Source organism: Piliocolobus tephrosceles, chromosome 10 (assembly GCF_002776525.5).
Source record: "Piliocolobus tephrosceles isolate RC106 chromosome 10, ASM277652v3, whole genome shotgun sequence".
Classification (NCBI taxonomy): Eukaryota; Metazoa; Chordata; class Mammalia; order Primates; family Cercopithecidae; genus Piliocolobus; species Piliocolobus tephrosceles.
In genome coordinates, this window is record NC_045443.1 from 101,675,270 (window position 1) to 101,700,469 (window position 25,200).

The 25,200-nt window shown below is 42.9% G+C and overlaps 2 protein-coding genes across 8 annotated transcripts in view; one reads left to right on the forward strand and one right to left on the reverse strand.

The window, feature by feature from the left end:
- Positions 1–19,808, reverse strand: part of GLT8D2 (glycosyltransferase 8 domain containing 2) — a 74,440-nt gene extending 54,632 nt beyond the window's left edge. The window contains exons 1-3 of one of the 6 annotated variants that reach the window (XM_023190272.1): positions 19,330–19,806; positions 4,972–5,351; positions 4,499–4,568 (exon numbers count right to left, since the gene is read on the reverse strand). The gene's annotated coding sequence lies outside the window, so the exon portion shown is untranslated. Of the gene's footprint in view, positions 1–4,498; positions 4,569–4,971; positions 5,352–18,734; positions 18,921–19,329 lie in introns of all 6 variants that reach the window. The other 5 variants (XM_023190232.1, XM_023190336.1, XM_023190169.1 and 2 more) reach the window with 5 other exon arrangements.
- Positions 19,809–19,843: 35 nt separating this feature from the next.
- HCFC2 (host cell factor C2) overlaps positions 19,844–25,200 on the forward strand; it is a 39,089-nt gene continuing 33,732 nt past the window's right edge. The window contains exons 1-3 of one of the 2 annotated variants that reach the window (XM_023189767.2): positions 19,844–20,105; positions 21,549–21,697; positions 23,311–23,471. In XM_023189767.2, the coding sequence (XP_023045535.1) occupies positions 19,943–20,105; positions 21,549–21,697; positions 23,311–23,471 (473 nt within the window). In that variant the 5' untranslated portion in view covers positions 19,844–19,942. Of the gene's footprint in view, positions 20,106–20,195; positions 20,601–21,548; positions 21,698–23,310; positions 23,472–25,200 lie in introns of those variants that run through there. The other variant, XM_023189824.1, reaches the window with a different exon arrangement.

The following is a 25,200-nucleotide window of genomic DNA, read 5'->3' on the forward strand; positions in this document are numbered from 1 at the left end:
GGAAGGAAGGAAGGAAGGAAGGAAGGAAGGAAGGAAGGAAGGAAGGAAGGAAGGAAGGAAGGAAGGAAGGAAGGAAGGAGAGTGCTGTGATTGATTAATTATGTCTGCCATGGGTACAGGTAGGGAGTAATAGGAAATGATCTGGGAATCAAAGGGAAGATAAAAGGGGGGGTTCCTAAAAGTACTGTTGAATGACTTAAATATGAGAGCTGTGTACATTAGTGGAAATATGGGCTTTATCCTTAGACAGAGCTGACTGTGAATCCCAATTAGCTGTGTAATTGTGGGTGACTTACAAAACCCTATCTGTAAAATGGGATTGTTCTGCATATTACAAAACTATTGCTACATAAGTATTAACTATTATTATTTTAACACTTACATAGCAATTCTATGTGCCAGGCATTGTTCTAAGACTTTTATAAATATTAATTCATTGATTATCACAACAACTCCTTAAGGTTATTATTCCAATACACAGGTGAGAAAACTGAGGCTCAGAGAATTAAGAGATCTGCCAAGGGTCGCACAACTAATGAGTGGCAGAGCTAATATTTACACACAGGCAGCCTGGCTCTGAGTTCACATTCTTAACCACCTTGATAGTTACTACAGCCAACCACTTTCCATCGCTATGGTTGCTATCACTGTGCCAAGCAACTGACATAAGCTCTGTAAGTTAACTCTGCAAGACTTGCACCCTGAAGTTCTCAAATGCATAAAACACATTTAACAGAGCACTTCATTTTAAGCTTTGTGAGCTACAGAGTCATTAACAGGACAAGAGTAAGGGTTCACTGAAGGAAAGAAAAAAATCAGGACTCAGGAGTCTGTCCTCTAACAAAATGCTTCTTGCCTTTTGACTTTTTGCTATATGTGAAAGGCTTACTCAAGATTCACCAAGATACATAGAACAGGTGTCTTACTCCATTCACTGAGCTGCAACAAAATACTATTAAACGGGTGGCTTTTTTTTTTGGACAGGGTCTTACTCTATTGCCCTGTATCAGGACAAGCCTCAGACAAAACTCCTCACACACCGAGTTAAAGAAGGAAGGGGTTTATTCGCCCGAGGGCATCAGCAAGATTTCTGTCTCAAGAGCCGAGCTCTCCCAGTGAGCAATTCATGTCCCTTTTAAGGGTTCGCAACTCTAAGGGGGTGCAAGTGAGAGGGTCATGATTGATTGCGCAAGCAGGGGGTATGTGACTGGGGGCTGCATGCACCGGTAATTAGATCGGAACAAAACAAGATAGGGATTTTCACAGTGCATTCCTATACAATGTCTGTAATCTATAGATCACAGAACCAATTAGGTCAGGGGTTGATCTTTAACTACCAGGCCCAGGGTGTGGCGCTGGGCTGTCTGCCTGTGGATTTCATTTCTGCCTTTTAGTTTTTACTTCTTCTTTCTTTGGAGGCAGAAATTGGGCATAAGATGATATGAGGGGTAGTCTCCTCCCTTAGCCCAGGCTGGAGTATGGTGGCACGATCGTAGCTTACTATAGCCTCAAATTCCTGGGCTCAAGTAGTCCCCTCACCTCAGTCGCCCAAATAGCTGGGACTACAGGCATGCACCACCACCACGTCCAGCTAATTAAAAAAATTTTTTTGTAGGGACAGAATCTTGCTATGTTGCCTAGTCCGGTTTTGAACTCCAGGCCTCAAGAGATCCTCCCACGTTAGCCTCCCAAAGTACTGTGATTACAGGCATGAGCCACCATGCCTGCCTGAACTGAGTGGCTTCTAAACAACACAACTTTATTTCTTATAGTTCTTGAAGCTGGGAAGCCCAAGATCAAGGTGCCAGTAGATTCAGTGTCTGGTGTCAGGCCTCTGAGCCCAAGCCAAGCCATCGCATCCCCTGTGACTTGCACGTATAAGCCCAGATGGCCAGAAGTAACTGAAGAATCACAAAAGTAGTGAAAATGCCCTGCCCCGCCTTAACTGATGACGTTCCACCACAAAAGAAGTGAAAATGGCCGGTCCTTGCCTTAAGTGATGACATTACCTTGTGAAAGTCCTTTTCCTGGCTTATCCTGGCTCAAAATCTCCCCCACTGAGCACCCTGTGACCCCCACTCCTGCCCGTCAGAGAACAACCCCCCTTTGACTGTAATTTTCCTTTACCTACCCAAATCCTATAAAACGGCCCCACCCTTATATCCCTTCGCTGACTCTCTCTTCTGACTCAGCCCACCTGCACCCAGGTGATTAAAAAGCTTTATTGCTCACACAAAGCCTGTGTGGTAGTCTCTTCATATGGATGCGCATGACAGTGAAGGCCTACTTTCTGGTTCACAGATAGCACGTTCTAGCTGTGTCCTCCATGGTGGAAGGGGTGAACCAGCTCTCTTAGGCCCTTTTACTCGTTTTTGTTTTCTCTTTGAGACGGAATTTCACTCTTGTTGCCCAGGTTGGAGTGCAATGGTGCGATCTCAGCTCACCACAACCTCCACCTCCTGGGTTCAAGCAATTCTCCTACCTCAGCCTCCCGAGTAGCTGGGATTACAGGCATGCGCCACCATGCCCAGCTAATTTTTTGTATTTTCAGTAGAGAAGGGGTTTCTCCATGTTGGTCAGGCTGGTCTCAAACTCCTGACCTCAAGTAATCCACCCGCCTTGGCTTCCCAAAGTGCTGGGACTACAGGCGTGAGCTACTGTGCTCAGTCTCTTAGACCTATTTTATAAGGGCACTAATTCCATTGGTGATGGTGCTATCCTCATGACCTAACCACCAGGTTATCACTGCCAAAAGGCCCCACTTCCTAATAGCGTCACCTTGGGAGTTAGAGTTTCAACATATGAATTTTGGGGGGAACACAAACATTCAGACCATAGCACTAGGGGAGCCGGACAAGAGAGTCTTCAGTTTACAAAGAATGTGTTTTGCTTTCTCCTGTGCTGGCATGAGGAATTATTTCACAAAAAGCCTTTAGATTAGGGGTCAGCAAACTATGGCCCCAGGTCAAATCCTGCCTGACACTGGCTTTTGTAAATAAAGTTTTGTTAGAACATAGCCATGCTTATTTTTTGTCTTCTTTATGTCTATTTTAACACTACAACAGCAGAGTTGAACAGTTGTAACAGAAACCATATGGCTTATTATCAGGCCCGTTGCAGAAAAAGTTTGCTGACCTCTGATCTCCATTTAGGCCAGATTTTCTATATACCAATACAACACATATGATAATCTTATGTCCTTAACTTGAGAAGGAAAAACAAGGTATCCCCTTGGATGAGCTCCAGGGAAGGTGGGAAATAGGATGTCCATAAGAAGAACCAAAACGAAAACAAGTGTGGCCAGAATAGCACATCCCAGAGTATGGTCCTAGAAATGTTAACTTATGTTATGCAATAAAGTGGTTCAGCCATCAACTGTTTGGGAATCATTGCGTTAAACAACCTTAAGAGGATTTCTCCACTACAGGACTTCTCAGGACCTTTAAAATGCTATTATGCCTTGTGATCTCTAAGAGGGTAATATAGTTCACAGAGTTTCCCATGGGACTGTTTTTCAGGACATTCTTTGGAAAATGCTGAAATTAAAAAGGATTTAGAATCATTTTCCTCGGGAACTAGAAACGAAAACTATGAGGGCTGTGGCTTAATGAACCTCATTTTCTCTCAGCAACGAAAGAGGAAGCACAAAGAAGAAATAAAGAAAGAATGGAAAATAAAAGAAAGAGAGGTGTTTGAAGGAAGAAAGGAAGAAAGCAAAGTGCTGGAGAGATGACATATTAGGGTATGAGGAACACTTGGACGACTGGACTGTCAGAGGGAACCATATGTCAAAAGCAGAGGTGTTGCCAAAAACAGGATGCATGATCACCGTTGTCACCACTGCCATAATCAGCACCATCAGAGAAGCTAACCTTTCCTGAGGCCTAACCACTTTGCAGGTCCTGTATTATGTCCTTTATAGACATTAGGTCATTTAATTTCCATTTTACAGATGAGGAACTAGGGTGCACGCAAGTTAAACAATTCACCCGGAGTCAAGCTTAGAAAAGTGTGTAAGTGGCAGAACGTAGATTCAGTCCTGTAAGCCTGACTCCAAAGCCTATGTTCTTACCACTGCATTGCACAGCTCTACTTCCAAGTGCATTAAAGGGAGAACTGGAATTTCATTATGTAATATAGAAAGGATATTACAGAGAAGTGCCACACCAGAACATTTGGAGGAAAAGGAAAAGACAAAAACCAACCAATATGACTTTGGATACTTGGCTGCACAGGGCCAAACAACGAGAGGACTGATTTTGTTTTCCAAAGCATATCCAGACGTTCAGATATCATCATGTTTTCTTTCTCTCACTCTCTCTCTCACTTTTTTTTTTTTTACTCTCATGTTAACTATCCTTCTTATTTCATAAATTATATATTAGGCTTATCCAATGTGTGACACTTACTTATAAAGTAAACATAAGATATTTTTTGAATGTTTAAAAAGCATTTTCAACCCAAACACCATGACTACTGTATTTACAATAAGCCTCACTTGGATTTCCACAACGGCCAGTTCTTTCTGGGGGGATGGAGATCCTCAGAACAGCTTCCTAAGACAGATTCTGAAAACATGAATCACAGCTCAGTTAAATCATTTGTGGCTCAGGACATACCTTCATTAAATGCTAGCATTCACCCACATCCTAACTGCTGATTTTTATGTTTTAAATCTGATACAAATAGTAAATTATAATATTTGTGGAAAGAAAGAGGAGAAACCCAGGTCTGGAAAAGCAGCCCAGGACGTGAGAAACATTGCACACCGGATTTGCTGGAAATGGCCGAAAAGGGCTCCGCTGGAATGCTACAAATTCATACTGGGAAGTTTCTGAAGGCAAAGTTTGTGTGGGGCAATCTGACACCTCTGATTTGCTTTCTTGGATCTGTAGCAGAATAAAGAACTGCTGCAGACCGGCCAGGATAAAATGGAACGACTGCACGCTGCTCGTAAATTTCTCTATTTACCTGGTGAATGGTGAGGGCAGGGCTTTGGGCTCCTCGGTCCAGAAGAGCTGCAAGGCAGAGCGTTCAAATCGTGGCTGGCCCTGGGCTGCCGCCCTCACGATGCTTCTGCCGCTTCTAAGATCTCATTGGAAGTCCCAAAGGGCTGGAGAGCCCCAAGACCAATATTACGTTTCCAAAAGAATATTCCTCCCCGACCCGCACTCCCCTTTGCTTGCGTTGACTTTGGAGCGTCTCGGGTTTCTTCCACCTCTGTGCTCCAGGAGTTGTGCTGTCAGAGAGGGGCGGCCCCAGAAACCACTTCCAGATGTGCTCGGCTGGCCGACTCGGATGAGCCAGACTTCCTCTGGCTGCGTGCAAAACATTCAAAAAACAACGCGGTTCTGGAGGAAAAGACACAAAACCAGAGAAGAGCAAATGCTTGCAGGGTGAATTTCTACCACACGTTGGGTCGAAGCAAACTTTGACAGAACACAAGTGAAAAATAAAGTTCATGCTGATTTTGAGAATCTTCATGGCCACTAGCTTCTCCTGAAATCTCTTAGTCATTGAAATGCTGTTGTCCCCAACTCACAACCCAAGTAACAATTGTGGTCTCCTTCTACCAAAGCAATAATGACAAAAGTTTCAAGATGGAGTGTTTTTGTGCCTGAACAAAAGAGGAATCAGAGAGGAATGAGGCAGGGAGCTGGGAGCTGACCTCAACAGCAATCTGCGCTGTTCTGTATGGGTTCTCAAACCCAGGAGATGGTGCCAGCACTTTGGGATCACAGAATTTACTTCTGCAATGGCTCCTCTTCCTAGTTCCTATAAGGATCTCCCTGTTCACCGTCTCTTTCTAAAGTGGTGCTCTCCAACAGAAATAAAATGCAAGCCAGACTGTAATTTTACTTTGTGTGTTTTTTTTTCTTTTTTGAGACAGAGTCTCACTCTGTCTCCTAGGCTGGAGTGCAGTGGTGAGATCTCGGCTCACTGCAACCTCCGCCTCCCCGGTTCAAACGATTCTCCTGCCTCAGCCTCCCGAGTAGCTGGGATTACAGGCGCCCGCCACCACGCCCAGCTACTTTTTGTATTTTTAGCAGAGATGGGGTTTCGCCATGTTGGCCAGGCTGGTCTCAAACTCCTGACCTCAGGTGATCCACCGCCTCAGCCTCCCAAAGTGCTGGGATTACTGGCGTGAGCCGCCTCGTCCAGCCAATTGTACTTTTTTTTTTTTTTTTTTTTTTTTTTTTTTTTTTTAAAGAGACAGGGTCTTCTTGCTCTGTTACTCAGGCTGGAGTGCAGTGGAGTGATCACAGCTCACTGCAGCCATGAACTCCAAGGCTCAGGCGATCCTCCCGTCTCAGCCTCCTGAGTAGCTGGGATTACAGGTGCACATCACTACACCTGGCTATAATTTAAAATTTTCTAGTAGCCACATTAAGAAAAAAGTACAAAGAGGTAAAATTTATCTTAATGATATATTTTACTTTACCCAATATATACACGATATTATCATTTCAACACATAATACAAAACATTATCAAGAAGATGCTTTATATATCTGTTTTGTTTTTAAATTTAATTTGTTTTGATACATATTCATGGAATAATTGTATATATTCATAGGGTACATAGTGATGTTTCAATATATATAATGTATAGTGATCAGAACACTGTAATTAGAATATCTATAATCTCAAATATTGATGCTTATGTTGGAAACATTCAATATCCTCCTTCTAGCTCTTTGAAACTACATATTATTGTTAACTATGGCCATACTACAGTCATATAGAACGCTAAAACCTATTCTTCCTAACTAGCTATAATTTTATATCCTCTAACAAATCTCTCCCTATCTCTCCCTTCCTCCTACTCTTCCCAGTGTTTTTTTTTTTTTAACTAAGTCTTTGAAATTTGGTGTGTATTGTACACTTGCAGCACATCTCAATTCAAACACTAAATTTAAACAGAAACACTGCACATATATTTAGATTTTATAAAATTTACCATTTAAAAAGTAGATTCATTTAAGGTAACGGATATCCCAGTTACGCTGATTTCATCTTTACAAATTATATGAATATATTAATATTAAATGTTTGAATGCACACTCAAAATATGTATATCTATTATGTATCAATAAAAAAATTAGAAAAAACACTGGGAAAAAAAGCAGATTCACAAATCCAGGTTGGTCCAAATGTACTTAAAAATTTTCCAGTAATTAAATAGAGAGTATCAGTTTTTCAATTAAAATTAGTTACAGTTAAATAAAAATTAAAAAGTCAGTTCCTCAGTTGCACTAGTCACATTTAAGTACTCAGTAGTCATTGTGGCTAGTGGCTACTATATTGAGCAGTTCCATTCTAAAGGATTTAGTAGGAATTTTCTTAGACATGAACTTTGAAGGTGGGAGGATCCTAAATATCTTCCACGTATATAGAACTTTGAATATAGCCAAAGCATTTTCATATCTTCTATTTCTTTTTAGCCACACAACATTTCTGGTAGGTAAGTTGAACAGATGTTATTTGCCCCAATTTACAGATGAGCAAACTGAGGCTTTGAGCAAATTAAAGCCCTAGTTCCCAAAGCAAGTTAGTGATGAAGCCAGGATTGGAATTCTTATTCAGCACTTCTTAAGTGTTTCATTCTTGAGGCATGTTTCAAATACTAGGATCTGGGGCTGCAACAGTAGGGTTAAGTGGCATCCACATTGGTCATCCTTCAACATCAAATTTGCTGCTTGTGTAGAATAATTGACTGCCTTGTGATCCCTTATGTGCCCCTATTCTAAAGCCCCCACACAATCCAGCAAGTGTGTCCTTTTTCCTGGAGAGGCTTGACATGATGCCACTCCTCTTCTCTCTTGACCCCCAGCATCTTGTACCTTATTTTATTTATTTATTAATTATTATTATTATTATTAGAGACATGTCTTGCTATGTTGCCCAGGCTGGACTTGAACTCCTGGGCCTTTCTCCTTAGCCTCCCAAGTAGCTGGGACTGTAGTCATGCACCACCATGCTCAGCAAGTTGTACCTTATTTTAAAGCACAATTCCATTCAAACATTTAGCTAAATGTTTTTAGCTAAAACATCGGTCACCTCTGGGAAGTCAGAAGTTTCGGGGCAGTGCAATATACTATACTTTAAATACTCACTGCACACACATGAGCGAAAATAAGATAACCACTGCTGGCTCAGGGTTTCCCACCGCCCTTCCAGAATTATGTGCTGTCAGGTGCAGCAGGCCAGTCCGTCAGACATGTCCCAGGCATCATGTGGACAGCAGCCTGAGCTGACACCTGCCCTGTGCAATTTCCTTCACAGATCATGTCATCTCCTTTGCATCTCTCATCCACCTAGCAAAGAATGTTGTAGAACTTCTCCCTGACCCTCACTGTCTCTGATTCCAGCTTCTTTCTCCTTTATTCTCGCTGTGCCATACTCCAAGGGTGCAATAGGCTTGTTATCTATGACTTAGATATCCACACTGTATGCACAGATTCTTCCCTGGGGAAGAAATGAGAAAAGAAACAGAGGATATGGATGACACCAGAGTGGGCTTCGGAGACAGAGAGACCTAGTGTGAGCTCAGCCACAGGTCTCACCTCCAGTTTCCTCATCTGTTAAGTGGGGACTACCAAGAGGACTCTTGTGTGGGTTAAAAGACATCATGCATGTAAGGCACTCAGTAAGGACTCAAGAAATGGAAGTTTTTATTGCTATTGTTTTTAAACAAAAATAATATTTAATTGAAATTGAATTATATGTAATTGATTTTATTGAATAATATATAATTGAATATTTAATTTTAAATTTAAATGTTTGACAAATAAAGACTGAATACATTCAAGATGTACAATGTGTTGGCTTGATATGCACATACACTGTGTAATGATTACCACAATCAAATCAATTAACACATCCAACACCACCCATTTTCTACACTAGATCCCCAGAACTTGCTCATCTTAGAACTGAAAGTTTATACTGTTTGACTAACATATCCCCATTTTCCCCTCCCCTCACCCTAGTAACCACCATTCTACCTACTCCCTGCTTCTATGAGTTTGACTTTCTTAGATTCCAAATACAAGTAAAATTGTACCTATTTGTTTTTCTGTATCTGGCTTATTTCATTTAGCATAATGCCCTCAAGTTTCATCCATATTGTCAAAAATAGCAGGATTTCCTTTTTATAGCTGGATAATATTCCATTGCATATATGTACCACAATATCTTTATCCATTCATCCATCAATGGATACTTAAGTTGATTCCATATCTTGACTATGATAAATAATGCTGCAATGAATATGGGGAGGTAGATGTCCAAAGGAAATAAAATCAGTATTTCAAAGAGATACCTGCCTCCCCATTGAAATACTGATTTTATTTCCTTTGGACATCTGCCTCCCCATATTTATTGCAGCATTATTTTTCCCTTCTAATAGAAACATGATTTCATTTGAACAGCAATATGCCCATTTGAAAAGATTCTCCTCCTTGGATGTCTTGCAGCTAGAGTGGCATGTGAGCAGATGTCTGCTGTCTAGCACTTCCTCGAAAGCTAGTGTTTTCCTGGCAAAGAGCTCTTTGGTGTCTTTTGCCCTTTCTTCCTGTTTAAAATCCAGCCTTGAACCTTGTATGTGAAGTAGCCACCTTGCAGCCCTGGGGACAAGAGGCCCACACTGCGCTGCTGCGTATGGCCACATTGGCTGTGCACAGTGACTACACAGTTGAATCAGTCAGGGTCCTGGCGGGATACAGACAGCTCCCTCCAATAAGGTAATGGTGGAGACTTTTTAAAAAGGCACTAATTGAAAAGGTATAATCACTGTCAGGGAAACATGGTTAAGAGATGATGCAGTACCCTGGGGCTAGCAATAGCAGGGAGTTATTACAACCCCAAACTCTGAAGGGCAACAAGAGAGAGTGGTTTCCAGGACTTGGAGAGAGGATATGGAGAGGGGTGGCCAGCAAGAGCAGCCCTCCCACTGGGATACAGCCAACCTGTGGTGCTCTGCACAAAAGGAACCAGGGGCTGATTACCCCAGCCTCACAGTCTCCTATTGGTAGTGTCTCCCATTGACCAAATCCAACTAGAAGTCAGAGGGCAAGGAGTTCAAGTGCTATAATCCATTGAGGTCAGCCTCTCAGGACACTGAACAGGTTGAAGGGTGGAGAGTAGATCTGTAGAAGTAAATGAAAAATATCCTTGCATGATACGAATGGAATCCCTGGCACTGTGTCATTCTGCAGCCTGGCATATGCTAAAGATGGCAGAGAATCACCACAGCAGCCCTGAACGAACTACTTATGGAAAATCTTGCTATGTGATGAAAATAAACCCTTAAGTGGTCAAGTAACTTCAGTTAGATTTAGTTACATGCCTGAGTGCAACCGCATGCAATATGTATGCATTTCACATGCATTTTATATTTGTGGTATCATTTGTCAACAAAACATGTATCTGAGTCATTATTATTCCATGTTTATATCTTACTAGTTGAAGGTCAGATGTTCATTGTTTCTTCTTGCTAACTGGGTCTGCCTTGACTGTGTATATTACTTTTAGATAAGGTCCTAGATAAAATCTATTAAAGCTGATAAGGTTGCCTGGGAGGAAAGGAATAAGTCTTCTCTAGTACATGAATTACCACATTGAGTCAGGCTGACAAGCCTCTTTGCCATGTTTGTCTCCCATGGCTGGGCTCCAAGATCACACACATGGGACAGGAATTACCATAGCAGGCTCAATTCCCTCTCTTTTGCCTGGTGTGGTTCAGTTACAGGTCATCTTCTTGTTGCCCTGAGCTTCAGTGCTCTTGCTCTCCCCTGCTACTCCCTAAACTGCAGCAATTGCTCCAGCACCTGAGTCTCGCACTAGAGTTCCCTCTCTCCCACATGCTGTAACTGTTTTTCTTCCTTGGCCCAGTTCCCTGTTCTGGCAATTAAGTTAGGTTCTATCTAGCCTGGAGCACTGCCTTGCTCTTGCCAGCTGCCCTCTCTGTGCTTTGGCCATAGCTTCAGCCAAGATCCATGGTTGGAGCCCTGCAATCTGTAAACAGACCTCTCAGACACCATCTGTTTCCCTCTCTTCGGCAACAGTCCCTGCCCAGGATCTCTGCTATTGAGTTCTGCCCACTTGCTAGCACTCCCCAGAACCTCTTCTCAGACCTCTGGCAAAAAGCCTTTGGCCCTTGGCCCGAGTCCTCAATTGAGATTAAAGACATTGCAATTTACACTCTTGGCTGAAAACACAGGACTGTCTGCCACCTCCAGCACCAGATTCTCACTCTAGGGTTGACTTTTTGGCCTGCAGCTCAGGAAGAGGAATAGAAACTGTAGAAATATTATAACTTCATGATACTGATAGAAATAAAACAATCTACTACTTACTAAATGCTCACTACATGTCAGTCCTTGCATAAGTATAGCACAGTCCTTGCTTGGCATGGCAACAGCACAGATTTCAATTAGCACCATTTAGTTATATAACACAAGTCCCCCAATAACACAGTTCAAATTTCAGTTACCACAGTATATTAACTGTGAGTAATTGTATAAATACAAGCTTTGCTGCCAGGTTTTCAGTCCACAAAATTACTATGCAAATAACAGATGTACACCATGATCAGTGACCATAGCATATCACTTCATTTGTAGTCTGCTGGTGACTGGTCACTGGACATCTGTTATTTAGTTATGCACAGACAGCAAAGTATGTAGTTGTGTTGCCTCCTTATCATGTGACATTTTAATAAATGGACAATAGAATTTGCCAATAAAGATAAAAGTGAAGCAAAGAAACGAAAAGTGATAATTGTGGGAGTGAAGTTCAAATCAAAGATCACTGGAGTTACAGAAGAAATTGTTGGCCATGGGAATGTTGTTGTTGCCACTGTTCAACTCCAGATGGGCATCCAGAAAAACTTAGTAAGGGTAAACTTATGAACATAAATAAGGAAGGAAGTTGGAAGTTGTAAGGACAAGGATAAAGATGTTCCAGAAAGTGACATGAGCAAAAAATTCACATTAAAGGAACACTCAAAGATATCTCACAACATTGAAAGCACAAAGGAAAACTTAGAAAGGAGGCTGGGCGTGGTGGCTCACACCTGTAATTGTAGCACTTTGGGAGGCTGAGGCAGGAGGATTGCTTGAGCTCAGGAGTTCAAGACTAGCCTTAGCAACATAGGGAGACCCCGTGTCTACAAAAAATAAAAAAGTTAGCCAGGTGTGGTGGTATACACCTATGGTCCCAACTACTCAGGAGGCTGAGGTGGAAGGATCGCTTTAGCCTGGGAGGTCAAGTTTGTGGTGAGCTGTGATCATGCCACTGTACTACTTCAGCTCAGATGACAGAGACCCTGTCTCAAAAAAAAAAAAAAAAAAAAAAAGGCCTTAGAAAGGAGTATGACAATTTGCCACAGCATAGAAAAGATGTTCACTCCATATAGTAAGCTATATGACAAGAAGGTGGTAAGCATGGTTTAAACTACTCATGGTAAGTTTTATGCGAAGAAATAAAACTCTTTAATTCTCAATATTTCTGTTATAAATTACGGCATAACAAAGAAATATTAGTTTTACAATTTTTTTCATTTTCTCTATATATTTATAAGCAATAGTAAGAAAGTTTTTAATATTTTGACAAAAAAGTTTTTAAACATCACAAAACAACTGTAATTTTTCCCACTGGTAATTAAGATCACTTTGAAGGGTGTTGACTTGCATATCATGTTTACAGAACAGTATTATCATGCAAAGTGAAGACTGCCTGTACTTTACATGTATTATTTCATTTATCTATTGATTTCTTTCTTTTTTCCCCCTCGCTAGGTCGATGCCCCATTTTCAGCACTAGATGGTGCTGAAACCCATGTTTGCCTCCATTCTAATAAATATTCAGTGCCCCTTGTCCTTAATGGGGGATATCCCAGTAGTATGGGAAGGCTGACCAGGGGTTCAGCATCCAAGGGACCTATGGACCCCACCTCCTACAGTGTAGTGCTACCGAACGGCCACTCTGATTTGGTGTCTCCGTCTCTTTTTGTCAAGTTACACAGCAGTTTCCAGAGCTGGGATAGTAGTCTCACCTCTCCCCTTTGTCTCTGGCTATTCTCAGGGATATTTTTCCTCCAGGGACTGCTGATGCTTCTAGTGGTTGAGGCAGGGACAGGTCTTCTGCCAGGGAACCTAAGATTGTGGAGAAGCTGGTTGTCTATGCCTTGATCTCACTTTTTACAGTGTACAGACTGTGAGCTGGGGAAAATTTTCATGCACTTGGTGCCTGGCAGATTGTGGGGAGGGGATTACAGATGTGGAAGTCTACTTCTCTTACCATCTACTCAGAGTTTTTCAAACTTCTCTGTGGCCCCAGCAAATGTCTCATCCTCATAGTTGAGTTCTTGGATATTGCTGGTGATAATTTCAGTGTTGAATATTAGTTTTTGGTTTTCCATTGAGGGGTGTGAAGCCAGCTTGCTTCCTTGCTGCCACTTTGGAACCATATTATCTCACTTAATCCCTTGACTAATCCTGAGAAGCAGATGCTCTTACTATTCCCATTTTATAGACAAAGAATCTGAGGTTCAAAGAGGATAAATAATTTGACCAAGGCCACACAACTAGTTAAGTAGCTACAACCTATTGGGTCTTAAAGCCCATGATCTTAACCCCAAATGAAACAGTCCAGGTAAATGACTCTGGTGGGTGTTTGATATGGAGGAGTAGGCAGAGAGGAGAGGAAGTAGCGAGAGATGAAAGTACCTTCTCTAACATATGCCTAAAATGTCTAGAGCAGCACTGTCCAATACAGCTTTCTATAATACAACAGATGCCCCCTTACCCAAGGGGGATACATTCAAAGACCCCCAGAGATGCCTAAAACCACAGATAGTACCAAATCCTATATAACTCTAACTAAGACAGCTACTAAATGACGAATGGGCAGGTGGCACATACAGTGTGGAAACACTGGACAAAGGATGATTCACATCCCAGGCAGGTAACAGCGGGATAGTGCAAGACTTCATCATGTGACTCAGGATGGTACACAATTTAAAACTTACAAATTGCTTATTTCTGGAATTTTCCATTTAATATTCTCAGACTGCATTGACTGTGGGTAACTGAAACCATGGTTAAAGAGGGATTCCTGTATATGTATAGAATACATAATATTTATATGATCTATAATAGAGAATTAATATATCCATTCAACTCTGGTATACATGTAGATATACATGGACTTCAGGATCCATCTTTTCTTGATCCTCCAGGACCTTGATCCACTAAATCCCAGCTCTTTCTGAGCAGACCTACTTGCCCTATGGGATGTAATTTCCAGTAGAGCTGCTCTACTTCACTAAGTCCTCAGGAAATTAGGCTCCTTCCAGCTCATGGTCCAAGATGGCTGCCCCAGCTCTAGCCATTACATCTACATTCCAGCCAGCAGAAAAGAGTAAGAGAGGGGAAGGTTCCCTCCTCCTGAACACATTTTGGAATTATATACATTACTTTTGCTTACACCCCATAGGTCAATATTTAGCCACAGGCCACAACTAGTTGAGGGAAGTTTGGGAAATGAGTTTTTATTTAGAATGGTCATGTGCCCAGCTCATAGTCCAGATTCTGTTACTGAAAAGAAGAGGAGAGCAGACATTGGGGGTCATCTTGAAGGAGAGTGGGTACAGTAGTCTGGGAAAGTGCTTATTTGTTTGTTTTTTTTCCTTCCCAGTCTCAATAATGAGAGGCAGGCAAGGAGAAGAAGGTTGGAAATGATTGCTGGTTGTGCACTTCCAACCTTTTGTTTGCAACTGGATCCTTCTTCTGGGCCTGCAATCATGCTCAAGTCTCACCATCCAAAATAATAACAATTTACACAGTACCTCTCTCTCCTTGCCAGCCATTGTTTCTTTCCTTACATGGCCAAGTCTCTGTAAATAGTAGACTATACATGTTTTCCGCATTTTCTAATTCATGCTTCAGTTCTCTCTGGCTTCTTTCCCTCCCACTCCATTGAAAACATTTTAATTCTAGGCCACTACTAACCTCCTAATTTGCACATCCAACAGTTGCTTCTTCATTCTCTTCTTCCCTGACTTCTCTATGGCTTTTGGCTTTCCTTACCACTTCTGCCTCTATGAAATCTTCTTTGCCAGTGACTTCTTTGACATCACCCTCACCCAATTCCCTTTTAACTTCTCTGGCTACCTATTCTCTCTTTTCTTCATGAGTGCCTCCTCTTGTCTTTACCCCATCAATGCTGGCTTCTTCAGGGTGCTATTTTCCATCCCTCTTCTCCAAACTCTCCTCCTAGGTTGTTGTTTCCAAACTATAATCTTGAAATTTCAAAGACTGAAGGTACTTTATTGTGAAATGGGGACCTCTTTTAGATGCCTCCCTCAAGGAGAGAGTATTCAAAACTGCTCTACTAAAATAGCTTTCCCATTGGATTACGTACTTTGTCACTGATTGAATTGTATCTCCCCCAAACAATATGCTGAAGTCTTAACCTGTGAATATGACCTTATTTGGATATGGGGTATTTGCTGATATAATCAAGTTAAGATGAGATCACAGGATGAGCCCTAATCCAATATAGCTAGTGAATTTACAAGAAGAGGAGGAGTTTGGGCGCAGTGGCTCATATCTGTAATCCCAGCACTTTGGGAGGCTGAGGCAGGAGAATCACTTGAGTTCAGGAGTTTAAGACCAGCATGGGAAACATGGTAAAACCTCATCTCTAGAAAAAATTTAAAAATTAGCCAGACATGGTGGTGCACCCCTGTAATCCCAGCTACTCCAGAAGCTGAGGTGGGAAGATCGCTTAAGCCCAGGAAGTGGAGGCTGCAGCAAGCTGAGATTGCACCACTGTACTCCAGCCTGGGTGACAGAGCCAGACCTTGTCTCAAAGAAAAAAAAAAAAAAAAAAAGAAGAAGAAGAAGAAGAAAGAAGAAGAAGAACAAGACAGACACACAGCGGGAACACCACGTGATGATGTGATGGAGACAGAGATGAGTGATTCATTGACAAGCCAAGGGTTGCCATGGATTGACAGCTGCCACCATAAGCTAGAAAGAGGCATGGAAGCATTCTCTCCTATAGGTTTTGGAGGGATCACAGCCATATTGACACTCTGATTTCAGACTTATATATCCTTCAGAACTGTGAGACAAAACATTCCTATTGTTTTAAGCCACCAGATTTGTGGTACTTTATCACAGCAGCTAGGAAACTAGTACACATTTCCTCATCACCCTGCAGCTCCCTATCTAAGCCATCAATTATAGCTTGCAATCCCTTTTGTCTTAAAAATATTTGCCTTCATTTTTCTCCTAGTTCAAGGGTTCTCTGGCTTTCAAATATCATAGACTAGTTTTTTTTTTAATTTGAAGTTCAACATTAGGGTTGCAACTTTTGATTTTTCCTTTAACCTTGTGCTGTAAGAGCATTAGAAAAAAACTGCCATCTAGGCACAAAACTCTCAGAACAAAGTACAGTTCTTTAAATTAAACACTTTGGGTTTTATGAAAAACTCACTGCTTTATTCCAACTCTTCCAGTTTTATTTCAGTTTCATAAAAACTTATTATGGCAACATTTAAGAGCCTATCTTATGTACGTGACAAAGAAAAATATTAATAAATATTCATAACCTCTTTTCTGTTTGTAGGCATCTTATTTCTCCCTCCCTTTCCAAATTCTCTTTGGACATATTATGAAATTGGACTGGCTGGGCACGGTGGCTCATGCCTGAAATCTCAGCACTTTGGGAGACCAAGGCGGGCGGATCACCTGAGGTCGGGAGTTCAAGACTAGCCTGACCAACATGGAGAAACCCCGTCCCTACTAAAAATACAGATTTAGCCAGGCATGGCGGTGCATGGCTGTAATCCCAGCTACTCAGGAGGCTGAGGCAGTGGAATCACTTGAACCCAGGAGGCGGAGGTTGCAGTGAACCAAGATCACGCCATTGCACTCCAGCCTGGTGAACAAGAGCGAAACTCCATCTCAAAAACAAACAAACAAACAAACAAAATTGGGTTATACTCAGTGAGAGGGAGAATTTAAGAAGCAGAAGCTAAAAAGAATAGTGAGAATTCCTTTTCCTTTTTATTATTATTTTTTTGACAGAGTTTTGCTCTTGTTGCCCAGGTTGGAGTGCAATGGCACCATCTTGGCTCACTGCAACCTCCGCCTCCTGGGTTCAAGCGATTGTCCTACCTCAGTCTCCCAAGTAGCTGGGATTACAGGCATGCGCCACCACGCCCGGCTAATTTTTGTATTTTTAGTAGAGATGGGGTTTCACCATGTTGGCCAGGCTGGTCTCGAACTGCTGACCTCAGGTGATCTGCTCTCCTCAGCCTCTCAAAGTGCTGGGATTACAGGTGTGAGCCACAATGCCCAGACTGAGAATTTCTTTTTAAAAAGTAGAGAGTTCTCTTTCAAAAAGAAGCTTAGATGAATGAGAAGGTGGAGAAGCATGCTGAGGTTTAAGGGAGTTGGGTGAATGAAGCACATAAGATAAATTGAAAATGGTAAAAGATGAGGAAAAAAGAGCTTTAGGAAATTTACTACACAATGTATTCTCCTTTCAGTACCTCTTGAGAATCTGAGGTAGGGATTTAAATTGCTTTCAATTTTTTCTTCCACTGGACTTGTATCTCTGTTTATTTTATTTTATTTTATTTTATTTTATTTTATTTTATTTTATTTTGAGAAGGAGTCTCGTTCTGTCGCCCTGGCTGGAGTGCAGTGGCGCAATCTCTGCTCACTGCAAACTCCGCCTCCCGGGTTCATGCCATTCTCCTGTCTCAGCCTCCCAAGAAGCTGGGACTACATGCACCTGCCACCACGCCCGGCTAATTTTTTTTGTATTTTTAGTAGAAATGGGGTTTCACCACGTTTGCCAGGATGGTCTCGATCTCCTGACCTCGTGATCCACCCGCTTCGGCCTCCCAAAGTGCTGGGATTACAGGCGTGAGCCACCGCGCCCAGCCTTATTTATCTTTGTTTAATATATCCATTCAACTCTGGTATACATGTAGATATACATGGACTTCAGGATCCATCTTTTCTAGATGGGATCTCACCCATCTAGACCAGGCTGGTCTCGAACTCCTGGGATCAGTGGATCCTCCTGTCTCAGCCTCCAAACGTGCTGGGATTACAGGTGTGAGTCACTGTGCCCAGTCCTTTTTCAATTAAATTTTTAAAAAATAACTTGTGCATTTTTAAGATATACAATATGAAGTTATGATACCATATAGACCAGGGGTCTCCAATCCCCAGCAACCAGTCCTCGGCCTGTTCGGAACCCCCACGACCTCCTGAGCTCCGCCTCCTGTCAGATCAGCCGCGCATTAGATACTCAGAGGAGCTCGAACCCTACTGTGAACTGCCCATAGGAGGGATCTAAATTGTATACTCCCTATGAGAATCTTATGCCTGATGATCTAAGGTGGAACAGTTTCATGCCGAAACCATACCCTCCACCCCCCTGCCAAGTCCATACCCCCCATTCCCCTGCCAAGTCCGTGGAAAAATTGTCTTCCATGAAACCGGTCCCTAGTGCCAAAAAGGTAGGGGACAGCTGATACAGACAGTCACAAGGTTACTATAGCGCAGCATATTAACATATCCATCATCTCATATAGTTATCACCAACCCTTTTTGTGCTTCTGTGGCAAGAGCAGCTAAAATCTACTCATTTGGCATGAATCCCATATGCAGTGCAATTTTATTCCTAATGGACTTGTGTGATTACCTGTAGGATCAAATCACAGGGCAGCTAGGCCTTATTAAGAGTTGCATTGGCTGGGTGCGGTGGCTCGTGCCTGTAGTCCCAGCACTTTGGAAGGCTGAGGTAGGAGGATCGCTGGAGCCCAGGAGCTGGAGCTTGCAGTGAGCTCCGATAGCGCCACTGCATTCCGGCAACAGAACCAGACCCTATCTAAAATAAATAAATAAAAATAAAGACTGCGTAAGACTGCTATCGGAGGCAGTATTGTACAATGGTTGGATATGCCTGCTATCAGAGGCAGTATGGTATACGGTATAAGGGCTTGGGGGTTCTGGAATCAGAAGCCCTGTGGTTGAATCCTGGCCCCAATCTTTTTTTCAACACCTTTCCTTTGTGTCCATCAGAAAATTACTTAACTGCACTGTGCCTCATTTCTCCATCCACGAAAGGGAGATAACAGGAGCCACCTCACTGGATTGTTGGATGGATTACATGAGTTAATACACATGAGGCACTTCAGGCATTCCTGGCTGTGGACAGCCCTCACTTGTTAGCTAGCAATGAAACAGAAACCTACAAACCATCTTTTCTCTGCTTAAGCCAAACAAACCAAAAATACCTCTTGTGGCTCACGGTTCCCAAGCTTCCTGGCATGGCTCCCCACAAAGCTGCCCTCAGTTCGCCCTGGCAGGCTTTGTAGCGACCTTCCCTGCCCGGGTCCCAGTCACGGTCGGGAGAAGCGGCCGTAGCCCGGGCTCGCGAGGCGGGCTCTCGCCCGCACCCTCCCATGCGAGGTCCCCGCCCTGCGCTCCCAGCTCTTCGCACCTCTACCCGAGCTTCTCTCACGTTGCTTGTGCGACTGCCTCGCCCACACATCCTAGATGCTCAATTAAAGTGGACGTAAAGGAAGATGCTGTGCCTTCTCCCCAAAATACCGAACGGGAGGCTCTGGGTGGGGACCCGAGACGTAGTCAGTGGGAAGTGTCCTTCCACCCTAAGGTGCGTTGCCCCGGGTGGCCGCTGGCCACGTCGCCTGGGGTGGGGGTGGGGCTCCCCTCTCAGGACCCCCCCTTCCCCAACGTCTCTCCCTGCCGGCGGGCCTCCAGCCTGGCCCCCGGCGCCCGCGGCCACGTGACCCCAGCACAGCTGGAGGCGGTTCCCCGCCCTCCCCAGGGAGCAGCGGGTTGAGGCGGGAGCGGTGCATTGTGGGCAGAGGGGCGGGGGTTGGGAAGATGGCGGCTCCCAGCCTCCTCAACTGGAGGCGGGTTTCTTCCTTCACGGGGCCGGTACCCCGCGCCCGACACGGACACCGAGCGGTGGCCATCCGGGAGCTGATGATCATCTTTGGAGGGGGAAATGAGGGCATCGCGGATGAGCTGCACGTCTACAACACGGGTAGGCGCATCGGTGGCTCGTCGGCCCCGCCTGCGGGAGCCGCGGAGGGGGAGGGGAGGCGAGGCGGCGGCCGCGGCCCTGACAGCTGTCACCGCCCGGTCACTGCTTCCTCGGGCGGGCGGCGGGGAGCGCGGCTCGGCCGGGCGGCCCGGGTCCCGCAGCTCTGTCCCGGACGGCAGCTCTGGATCTCCGGGACCCGCGGGGCGCAGCGGACCCCGAGCGGGGTGCACCGGTCTTCAAGCGGGGGATCCCAGACGCCCCCGCCCCAGCCCGGCTGGAGGACGCAGGCGACAGAACACCGTGTCCAACGGCCTGGGCCACTCCCCGAAATCTCGCCCCTGTCAAAAACAAAACCCACTCCAAACCAAAGTTCCGTCGGGCCTTTCCCGTCTTTGCCTACCTGCCTTCCTTAGGAGGAAGACCATCTAGGGGGAGAGGAGGGAAAACGAGAGGCCCCCGGCACTCTCGCCTCAAATACAACCCGGTGTTTGGCAGGTAACGGTCAAGAGCCCCTCCGTGGGCCGCGCTCTAAACCGGCGGGGACGTGGTGAGGCGGCCTTGTGTCTGCATACTCGGTGTGGGCGCTCTTCTGGACTGGCCCTCGGAAAGAGGGCTGTCATAACTTGAGCACCACTGTAGATCACAAGTGTCCCTGGGCAAGGAGCCCCTCTCTTTGAGGACCTCTGTGGAATAGAAAGGAGACTGGAATTTAATTTTTTTCCCCCTTGTAAATGCTCAGGCTGTCACAAGAAATCTTTTCGGTGTAAAGACAGTGATGGAATTTCGGGTCTGCTTCATGCCCGATAACTTTTCTTGGACGAAACAGTTTAATCACAGGAATAATTTGAAGGTTAACAAAATAGTGGAGTCTGAGAAATTTTATTTTTTTCACCCTCCTCCCAGCGCCCCAGCATATGAAGTTAAAAAGTTACTGACAGTTTGGTCTTAGTGTTCAAAACCCTGGCTTTGAAACAAATTAGACCTGATTTGAATCTTGCTCTGCCAGTTGCCCAGGATTAGCGCTAAAATTACCAAACCTTTTTTAGCTTCACAATTTTCAGTTGTAAAATGGAGATTTTTATACTCACCCAGCAGGGGTTTTATAAGAATTAAATGATACAGATCAGGGTTTTTCAACAGCAGCACGGTGGACCTTTTGGGCCAGGTAATTCTTTGTCGAGGTCGGGGGAAGCTGCCCTGTGTTGCCCTGTACATTGTAAGATGTTTGACAGCATCCCTGCCTCTACCTACTAGATGTCAGTAACAGCCCCCTCCAGTTGTGACAACTAAAAATGTCACCAGACTTTGCCAAATGTCTTCTGGGGGGCAGAATCATCCCCAGTTGAGACCCACTGATAATGATGATATATGTAAAGTACTTGCTGATAGTATGTGATAACCGTTGTTGGTTATAATCAGTTTTAATTTTATTTTGGCAACTAGCTACGAATCAGTGGTTTCTGCCAGCTGTTAGAGGAGATATCCCTCCAGGCTGTGCTGCCCATGGATTTGTCTGTGATGGTACCAGAATATTAGTATTTGGGGGTATGGTTGAATATGGAAGATACAGCAATGAGTTATATGAGTTACAAGTAAGTGTATTTAATATTATTTCATTCTGAGGCTTTAATAATGATATTGTTCATAATTTTTCAAAAGATTGCAACATTACTAACATTGTTTAACACATTTTAACATTGTTCAAGTAATGTAAACTTCACATTTTATAGCTTTATAGAAAATGTTTCCACTTCACTTAAAAGCCAAAGTTTCCTGGCAAGTCTTTTTCCCATACCCAGTGCAACATTTATAACATCAAGATATTTGTTACTTAGCATCAGTTGTACATGTTATATACTTAAGTTTTTGTATCTTAGTGCATTAGAAACTTTAGCCTGCAACAGGAGCACCTGGAGGACCTGTGAAAACACAGATTGCTGGGTCCTACCCAGAGAGTTTCTGAGTCAGTAGTGGGCGATAAGCATTTGCATTTCTACCAAGTTCCCAGCTGCTGATGCTCCTGGTTTCTAGAGTATACTTTTTGTTTGTTTGTTTTGAGACAGAGTCTTGCCCTGTTGCCCAGGCTGGACTGCAGCAGTGTGATCTTGGCTCACTGCAACCTCCATCTCCTGGGTTCAAGCGATTCTCCTGCCTCAGCCTCCTAAGTAGCTGTGACTACAGGCACGCACCACCATGCCCAGCTAATTTTTGTATTTTTAGTAGAGACGGGGTTTCACCATGTTGGCCAGGCTGGTCTTGAACTCCTGACCTCAGGTGATCCACCCGTCTGGACCTCCCAAACTGCTGGGATTACTGGCGTGAGCCACCATGCTCTGCAGCAAGTTCTTAAGTATTAAGTACTGCAGGACTCACAGAGGGATAGTTGGCATTGGCATCAACTGACAGATTCACAACTTTGAATAAAACTTTCCACATTTGGAAAATCACCATGCCTGGCCCCTGGGCTATACTTTGAAAACCACTGCTTTTGTGTTTTAGAAATTGTTACCCTCATACTAATATTTGCTACACCTCCCACCTTGACAATACATACAAAAGAGGAGTAACAGTTTCCCATAACCTTTCTAAATTTGACTCTTATTAAACCAGACTCATAGCCCTTGTTGACTTTTCTTCCTGACCTGTGCCTTATCCCTAGGGTGGTGATCATGCGGGTATCTGCTAATTGGCAGATGTGAGTGGTTATACCTATTTACAAGCAACTCATTGCAAAAATAATTTCAGCTAAAGAAAACATCCATGGCCAGAGAATAAGTTTTGGAATTTGATTTGTTAAATGAGCTTTATGTTTACCTTCAAAAGGTTAAAATATTTACCATTCATGGATTACCTTATTTCAGAAAGTAAGAATGTATAAATTACATTTAATCTTGAAGCTATGGGTAATATTTTATTTTTCATTTGGAAAATACTTTAGAACTGTTGGAGTTTATTATTATATGGTTAGTTTGCCATTGAGGAAATCTGTGAATATAGAATAGTAACTTGAATGTCTACTGGAACATATATTTTAATTCCAGAAGTTAGCTTGTTATTTGTCATTTGTCCCAAAAGTAGTTTATTAGTGCCTTCTGATGGGATTTGGATTAAAATGTATTGATATGATGTTGCACTATTGACAATATAGGAGTGCTTTCTTGATTTTGTTTGACTGTATCTGTGCTCTTTTTTTTTTTTTTTTTAGGCAAGTCGTTGGTTATGGAAAAAAGTGAAACCCCATCCCCCTCCTTCTGGTTTACCTCCTTGTCCTCGGCTTGGACACAGCTTCTCTTTATATGGTAACAAATGCTATTTGTTTGGTGGCCTGGCAAACGAAAGCGAAGATTCAAACAATAATGTTCCCAGGTATGCTGACTCTTTCAGACCAAATGCTTATTTTATGATTTAGAGTAGGAACATTTTATTTTTTCCATCTTTAATTTTTAAAAGGGATGATGCTGAGCTTTTTGCATTTCAATCTAACAGTGGACAAATTTGTGTGTGTTTGTATTTTCCTTAGTCCCTGGAGCATATTTGTTTTCAAAACTGTGTCTTTTCTTCAGAAAGCATTGGAGGTAAAAACAAAAAAACTGTGTCTTTTCTAATGAGAAATCATCTTATTAAATTAATATTAATGTAACTGCTTGTATCAATATATTTGTATATATTGAGCCATAATGCATTTTAGCTACCTCATAAATGATAATGAAAAGTAACAGATGGTTATTTTAAAATTAGATTTCTCTGGGAATTTGGCAACGAAACTCTGACTGTAAAAGGAAAGCTATCATATCCATGTTTTATACAGGAAGCTGTTAGAATGGTTCACACTAGCAAATACTTTTACAATCAATTCTTTCCTCCTTTTTCCCAAACAGAATTAATTCACTACCTCTTTTCTTTTCACATCGTGTTTTATTTGTTTGTTTGTTTGTGTATTGAGTTCCAATAAGCCTTTATGAAACAGCTCGTAGGCAGGTTTGGTCCACAGGATGTAGTTTGCTGACACAGATTGTAAATAATGGGGATATCTACATTGTTGACCCCTATTATAGCTAATGTTGGTTTTGTCTGCAAAGAATTCCTCTTTCCTTTGGGGAATTATACTGTTCCATGTAGTGGTTTTTTTTTAAATAAATTTTATTTGTGTAAATTTAAGGTATATAACATGATGGTATAAGATAGATATTATATATATATATTAAAATGGTTATTATAGTGGTAATATATCCATCATTTCATATAGTTACCCATTTTTTTTCTGCCTGTGGCATGAGCAGCTATAGTCACCACCGGGCGTTGTGGCTCATACCTGTAATCCCAGCACTTTGGGAAGCCGAGGTGGATGGATCGCTTGAGCCCAGCAGTTCGAGATGAGCCTGGGCAACATGGCAAAACCCCATCTCTACCAAAAATACAAAAAATTAACTGGGCATGGTGGCACGTGCCTGTGGTCACAGCTACTCGGAAGGCTGAGGTGGAAAGATTTCTTGAGCCTGGGAGGTGGAAGTTGCAGTGAGCCAAGATCATGCTGCTGCACTCCAGCCTGGGTGACAGAGTTAGACCCCATCTCAAAAAAAAAAAAAATCCTGAATACAATGCATTATTATTAACTGTAGTCCTCATGTTGTACATTAGATCTCTCAATTTGTTTATGCTACGTATTTGCTACTTTGTATCTTTTGACCTACATTTCCCCATTTCCTTCCCTTCCTGCCACCCTGACCCTGGTAACCACTGTTCTCTGTTTCTATATGTTTTACCTTTTTTGTTAAAACAAAACAAAAACCAAGATTTCACATATGAGATAATACAATATTGTTCTTTGTGTCTGTCTTATTTCACTTAGCATAATGTCCTGCTGCTCCATCCATGCTGTGGCAAATGGTAGTATATTTTTTCTTTCTTTTTTTTAGACTTTCTCTTTTTTTATTTTTTATTTTTATTTTACTTTAAGTTCTGGAATGCATGTGCAGAATGTGCAGGTTTGTTATGTAGGTATACATGTGCCATGGTGGTTTGCTGCACCTGTCAACCCATCATTTAGGTTTTAAGCCCTGCGTGCATTAGGTATTTGTCCTAATGCTCTCCCTCC